The 7607-nt window shown below is 34.7% G+C and overlaps 1 protein-coding gene across 1 annotated transcript; it reads left to right on the top strand.

Annotated features, from left to right (window-relative positions):
* Positions 1 to 269: 269 nt before the first annotated feature.
* LOC137652364 (gamma-butyrobetaine dioxygenase-like) lies at positions 270 to 5766 on the top strand. The gene is made up of 9 exons (XM_068385730.1): positions 270 to 411; positions 1472 to 1571; positions 1883 to 2082; positions 2189 to 2320; positions 3183 to 3376; positions 4064 to 4169; positions 4513 to 4727; positions 4869 to 5029; positions 5557 to 5766. The coding sequence occupies exons 1-9, from the start codon at positions 340 to 342 to the stop codon at positions 5715 to 5717; spliced, it is 1341 nt and encodes a 446-aa protein (XP_068241831.1). The 5' UTR covers positions 270 to 339; the 3' UTR covers positions 5718 to 5766.
* Positions 5767 to 7607: the final 1841 nt, after the last annotated feature.

Genomic DNA, 7607 nt, shown 5'->3' on the forward strand with positions numbered 1-7607 from the left:
TGTATATATATATATATATATATATATATATATATATATATATATATATATATATATATATAAATGAAAAGGAAAAGCTGTAATCTCCATTGAATAGCGTCAACGGGTGCCAAGGTACAGTTAGCCTACTTATCTAATGCGTGTCAAGTCATCCTCTATTCGGTATCTATGCTTCGTTAGCAATTCGAAATGGACAAGATAACCGCGAACATTCAAACACAAGGTCATTGCAGATGCTCTTATCTCTGCCTGTGTATAAAAGGACAGGCAGCAGAAGCCAGAGTATTATTCTGCTTCAGAAGTTCTCGAAGTCAGTTCTCTTCTAAGGCGCTTCTAAGAATGGCTTCCAGACGCAGTGCTCGAACTCTGCTCTCGGGTTTGAACTCCCTAAGAAATGTTGCTGCTAATCATGTTAGTTACTTTGTTTTTTATTCTTTTAATTTATATATAGTTTTCCTTTTTCCAATAGGCAGAAATAAGGTTATTTTTATGTTATTATTGTTATGTCGTTACAGGGTCATCCAAACTTCCATAAGAAATGTTTTCACCCATCATGTTAGTTACTTGTCTTTTTCTTCTTTTAATTTATATATTGTTTTTCTTTTTCGAAGATTCAGAAATGTGGTGAATAATCTGTATATTATGTTTATTATTTCATTACACGATCGTTCCAGCATTATTATTTTTCTTCGTTACATCCTTCATCCCAAAGCTGATATCTATATTCATCATGAAATCTTTTTATGGAAACACATCAGACCATTGAGGATCATTTAGATAAACAGTTTTGTTGTTCTTACTGTGTGCATTACAATATATTAGCTGTACTCTATAATCTATTTTTGTTCTTAACTGGGGTATATAAAGTTTAGAACCTCAACTTTTTGCTTTTCAGTCATTCAAACCGAGTAACTTCAAAGAAAGACAATAGTAAACGGGGGGGGGGGGGGGTATGCAGTAGGTTGAGTAAGGCCTATACTTACTTATCACGTGTCAAATCAATTTTCTTTATGAGTAAAATATTGATTATCTTTATCTAAACTACATTATCATGAAGCTAGTTTTATGATTTACGAAATATGATTTAGTGTTGCCATGCCAGGTTTAGTCTTAGTAACTCTCTCTCTCTCCCCGGTAGGTCATTAAGGATACAGCTCCTAGGCTAGGTTAGGTAGTGTACCTTAGGCTAGGTGTTGTTTTTTTGTCTATTTCCCTTTTAAAATGTGACTTTTCATTCATAACTTTTGGCATTTTAAAACATTTTTGAAATATGAAAAAATGTGGGTTCCTCCCAGTTATTTGCACCAGAACAGTTCAAAGTACCTTTAAATACACAAGGAACACTTTTTATTTTCTTCATTAGGAATATTGTGATAGTAAATATTTACAATATTTTGCTCACTAACCTGGTTTGTCCAAACCAACTACAAAGGCTCACAATTAACCAATTCTTCGGTTTTGGACCCAACAGGTCAGAGCTTCAACTACACTCAGGCCAACCAACCTTCGCCGCTTCAGCCTGGCAGCAGCTGCGCGCCAGCAACAAGCTATGGCGGAATCCTCTGCACCTCGTAAGTATCTGAAGATCAGAGAATCCAAATTCTCAAACCCCTGAAACTTTCTTTGATTGGCACTGTTCAGAAGGTCTAGAAAGGTACAGCATTAACATGTCTTCTCCTAGAAGAGAGTTTATCTTTCTATCTTGTTTCAGACAAGCCAATAATGTAATTTTCGTTTCCTTCTTTCTAATATATGAACATTTAGACTCTGGGCTTAATTTGGGAGACTATAAAGACAAGGTTTCATTTCATTGAATAAGAAAAAAAAAAACGTTATTTGCTTCAAGAGCTTTAATTTTTCAGTGTAATTATTCTCTCTTTAGTCACAGAAAACTCCATCGTGGAGGCAACGACTGCCAAGGAAGGAATCACTCTGAAATTCGGCGACTTGACAACCACTGAGATGCCCTACGTATGGCTGAGGGACAACTGCCGCTGCCCTGACTGTTACAGTCCAGAAGCCCTTGGAAGGAAGTTCCTCCTGACTGACCTTCAGGTTGATGTACAAGCTACTAAAATGGAGGTAAAATACTATCATCTTTTTCATACTTTGCCAATAGCTACTCAATGCATTATCTTTCATATCCTAATGAAAATGGTGAGTCATTTATATGTTAATTGCCCTTCAGAGCAACGCCGAGATGGTTCGTGTGGAGTGGGATGATGGCCACGTCAGCGAGTACCCATCGGAATGGCTTCACGCCAGAGCCTTTACACCAACAGCCAGGGCCAAGAGGCGAAACACCTACGCTTATAAAAGGGTTCGTTATCCAAGACAGAAATTTCTTTTCAATTCAACCTGTGACGTTTTAATTCTCTAGAATAATTGTCGTGCTCATGCGTGTCCTAATGAGTTGAAACTTGCCATTCTGAACACACTAATGTATGGTATAAAAAAAAAAATTATCTGATTCAAATTAGCTGAGCTTCTATCTCTGAAACTTCTTTTGGGTTTATTTTGCTCTTTTATTATCGCTTGAATATTTCGTTGTCCATGACTGAATTTTCTCTTTAATTCAATCTGTGACTTTTCAATTCTCTAGCGTAATTGTTCTGCTCATGTGTAGCTTATTGAATTGAAACTTGCCATTATGGACACACTAATGTTTGGTATAAAAAGAATATCTTTTTTTTTTCTTTTGTGGGGGGGGGGGGGGGCTTATTTCTGCTTATATATGGTTGACTATCTTTACTTTAGGATAATAATCTTATCGACATTACTGCTTCCTTTATAAATATATAGTCATCAACAACATTACTGCTTTCTTTATAAATATATAGTCATCTGCTTTACGATAATGTTATTCCGACAATTTATCTAGTGGCAATTCATTAAAAGAATGCACTTTGTGAAATAACGGATAAAAAATATTACAATCAAACAATCACTTTGAAATAATTCCAGTGTTGATTCATTTGATTCACCTTCGGCAATCTTATGGAATCCCAATGTCATGTTATTTCGGGCATTGCAGGAACCTTGAATATAGTCCTTCACTTTTTCATGAAGGCCAATAATTCCTTCTCAGTTTGAAGAAGCTTCTTATTCCCAAAACCTAATCAAAAGTATCAATTATAGTCCTTCACTTTTTCATGGTCAATAAATCCTTCTTTTGCTCACAGGAGCCTTGGGGAGCCGACCACAGGCTGAAGGAGTTCGACTACGAGACCATGAAGAAAGATGACAAGGTCCTTCTCGAATGGCTCGTGACCATGGAGACTCAAGGATCTGCAATGCTCAAGAATGTCCCCGACAAGGAAACTGCAGGACCCGAGATGATCGAACATATCGCCTTCGTTAAACAGTCCCACTATGGGTGAGTCTGGGAATGATCAAGCATTTTGTGCAACTTTAATCGTTCGACATAATGTTGTTGCTTATGAAATTGCAGTAATCTGAAGAATAATAAGTATATATATATATATATATATATATATATATATATATATATATATATATATATATATATATATATATATATATATGAATATATGTGTGTGTGTATGTATGTATGTATATATGATAAACATTGCACATTTAGACGTGTTTTTCATATTTAAATAAGCCATTTTTATTTTATCTTTGAAGCTTGCTAGGAGCAACGACCTACCTCAATATATATATATATATATATATATATATATATATATATATATATATATATATATATATATATATATATATATATATATATATATATATTGATGTTATGATGCCAGTTGATTACCATATATTTCATTTTCAATTGCTCATTACTTCTCTTGTAGTTTGTATATTTCCTTGTATCCTTTCCTCACTGAGATACTTACCCTATTGGAGCCGTTGGGCTTGCAGCATCCTGCTTTTCCAACTAGGGTTATAGCATAGCTTGTAATAATAATGATAATAATAATAATAATAATAATAATAATAATAATAATAATAATAATAATAATAATAATAATAATAATATTAACAATAACAATAATAATAATAATCACCCACTGATTCCATCGTTTCCCAGGCCTCGTTCACCTGTGATCAACCGACCAAACACAAACAACGTTGCGTTCACCAACGCTAAATTAGGAATGCACAACGATCTCCCTCAGTATGAACAAATGCCCGGGGTAAGTTATACATTCCTCATTCCTTTTGCATTTTTCCATTATCTGAAATGTTCGTATTTTACTGAATCGCTGTATTTAAGTGCTTACGTTACAGAAAGATTGAAACTAATTATGGTCCTAAGTCTTAAGAAAGTATTTGAAAACCTTATTCCATTCATCTCTCGTACATTTTCGTATTGTTTCTCAGTTCTTTCAACAACACCGATCATTCTTTTACTTGATGTTAGTGTTGAAGATTGCCTGATCCTTACGGTTAGGCACGGGCTCTTGAAATTATATAGCCAGAAGGTTTATTTTTCTTTACTTTCTTTACCTCATATGTCATTTTTCTCTCTCTTATCAGATCATCTTTATCCACTGCGTGGAGCAACACGTAGGTACAGGAGGAGAAAGCGTCATCACCGACGGCCTCTTCGGAGCCGAGTACCTTCGCAGAAACCACCCTCAAGCCTTTGAGATCCTGACCTCCACCGACTCCTATTTCTGGGACAAAGGTCACGCCAACTATTCTTGGGAGATGGACGAGTTCTACAAGATCGCCAGGTTCCCCATCATCACGTGAGTACATTCAAATCCTCCTTCACTAGAATGAATGGAAGATCTCTTTCCAAATTACTCAATAGAAACTTGTTATACTTTCTTATTTCCTTAACTTTAATCGTAGACAAATTCATTACCAGCCCAACATTGCTCTTCCAGACTCGACAGTCAGAAAGAGGTGGTACGCATCGCCGTCAACAACGCCATCAGGGACTCCTACATTGACCTTCCAGCGGAGAAAGTCAAGCATTTCTATTCAGCAATGAAGCTCTTTAATGATATCCTCTATGACAACTCCCTCGTCTTCAAGATGGACTCAGGTAAGCAACTTATCAATTGCTCATTTTCTTCTACTGAAGTTTATCATATGAAATTATTTTCAAAGTCATAGTATTTTTCCATATTCGTTGTTCCTAACTAACGAAGAGAGGTTTGGGTGCAATTACTCAAAGATTAAGGACATACATTAGAAATTTTTTTATCTTAGTAAGTGCCCATTTTCTTTACTATAGTTTATTATGAAATTATTTTCAAAGTCATAGTATTTTTTCATACACTTTGTTCCTAACTATTCAAATGGGACTTGGATGTAATTACTCAAAGATTGAGGATATATATTAGAAAACTGTTTGTTCTTAGTAAGTACCCATTTTATATACTGAAGTTTATTATATGACTTCATTTTCAATGTCATAGCATTTTTCCATAATCCTCGTTACTAACTATTCAAAGGAGATTTGGTGCAGTTACTCACAAAGTTTAAGGACATAGATTTAAAAAAAAATGTCTATTTTCAACAAGAATCCTATTTTCCTTTTATCACTATAAATATTTGTGCTTCCTACAGGCGATATGATGACCTTAGATAACGTGCGTTGCCTCCACGGCCGTGAAGGATACGAAGCCTTCAGCGGGAGGCACATCGAGTCATCTTACCTCGACTGGGATGAAGCAAGATGTCGCAGACGCAGAATCCAAGAGAAATTAGGTCTTTTAAAAACAATTTAAAGACAATATCAAGATAAAATATCATTACGATTGCTGATACCTTATATGTTATAATAGTGTAGACTATCATAATAGGTTTATCTAATGACAAAACTTTCCAAAGTACTTATAAGTATTTAGTTGGATAGACTATGGTTCAGTTGGCTCTAAAAACATATATTCATATATAGTGTTTGCAGTAGATGATCAAATTTATTTTGATTTATATATTTGTCCTAAATGTTCGTATATCGTCTGAATATATTTTGTTTACGTCTCATCATCTCATCTGAAAGTATGATTATTTTTTCATTATCGTGTTTTGAAGACAATCGGAAATACATATTTTTTGTAATATGTTCCATGAATATATTTGAGTTTTTCTAAAGAACTTTTAATTTCCTCAAACTGGTTTCGATGTGAATGGAATTTATCAGCGTCTGTTTCCAAAGTCCCAAATCTGTCTTATCTGATAAGATTGATTTCGATTTGAAATTCAGCATCGTTAGACAAATTTCCTTATATTTTCTCAGCATAACTTAAAAAAATAAAATCATGGGAGACACATCGTCTTCAGAGGGTTATTATTATTATTATTATTATTATTATTATTATTATTATTATTATTATTATTATTATTATTAATTGCTAAGCTATGACCCTAGTTAGAAAAGCAAGATGCTATGAGCCCAATGGCTCCAGCAGGGAAAGTATCCCAGTGAGGAAAAGAAACAAGAAAAACAATTAAATATTTCAAGAAAAGTAACTATGTTAAAATAAGTATTTCCTATAAGATGGAAAGAAACGCATATAACATATTTCCCAATTACCTTGAATTTCTTTTTCTTGGGTAATCGTAAACCTAAAATGTATTATAAGAACAACATTATAAGTTCTTGTGAGAGAGAGAGAGAGAGAGAGAGAGAGAGAGAGAGAGAGAGAGAGAGAGAGAGAGAGAGAGAGACCTCCCTCTTCACGTATTGCTCATCTGTAATTACATCAATAAACAATGGCATTGAAAATGTCAGAGCAATCACTAATGCCGTTATGAACTTCAGGCTCAGAAAAGATTAATAGAAATAGAAGAAGAAGGAAAGTGAAGCAATATAATAAGAAAACGACAACTTTCAAGAATAAAATAGAAGCTACAAGAAAAGGAAGTCATTTAACTAATTATCGTGATACTTATGCACGAAAGAGACATTTCATGATGCCTAAACTATCACAAATAGGTAGCATCAGGATTTGATCTTTGATTAAATAAACTGGACCATTCTCTGTTTAAAGGTTTAAACGTCGTCATGAATTGCGAAGGCAAGGGGCAGTGACAATACCCTAGCAGAACAATGCTGTAAATACTGACCTTAAATACACAGGATCAACGCTTATGCCTAATCTCCACCCAAGCTAGGACCAGGGTGGGTCAGGTAATGGCTGCTAAGGACTCAGTAGGTTGATATACAGGCTTCCCAAAAATTCCCATCATTACCTCACAAGGATTGTGAGGTTGCAGACACTACAAGAAACTATCGAGTTCGAGCTGTACTCGATCTCCCGTCCAGCAGGACGCCAAGCAGGGACGTTACCAATAGGCACCTCGAGAAACCTTGGCGACAAACTCACAAACGCACAAACAGCTTCCGGCTTTGTCGCTGCGATATATGTATGCTAATAAAACACATGTATTTTTATTCAATGTTATGAATATTAGACATAATCATATTCCTACCAAGTAACCATAGATATATCTTTAATCAGTGTACAAAATATATTATCCTAAATATCACTTTACATTCAATAATCATCTCAGCAATTAAAGGCTGAAAAATTAAAACAGAATTTGATGTCATTTGATAAGTGACATTTGAATCTTAAGACACAGCCCTACGTTCTAGGGGACCATTCATGAAC

Source organism: Palaemon carinicauda, chromosome 13 (assembly GCF_036898095.1).
Source record: "Palaemon carinicauda isolate YSFRI2023 chromosome 13, ASM3689809v2, whole genome shotgun sequence".
NCBI lineage: Eukaryota > Metazoa > Arthropoda > Malacostraca > Decapoda > Palaemonidae > Palaemon > Palaemon carinicauda.

Excerpts from the sequence above, each read along its gene's own strand:
- LOC137652364 (XM_068385730.1), top strand. The coding sequence starts at position 340 with ATGGCTTCCAGACGCAGTGCTCGAACTCTGCTCTCGGGTTTGAACTCC. Across the intron at positions 1,572-1,882 it reads GGCGGAATCCTCTGCACCTC|TCACAGAAAACTCCATCGTG; the intron begins GTAAGTATCTGA and ends TTCTCTCTTTAG. Across the intron at positions 2,321-3,182 it reads ACACCTACGCTTATAAAAGG|GAGCCTTGGGGAGCCGACCA; the intron begins GTTCGTTATCCA and ends TTTTGCTCACAG.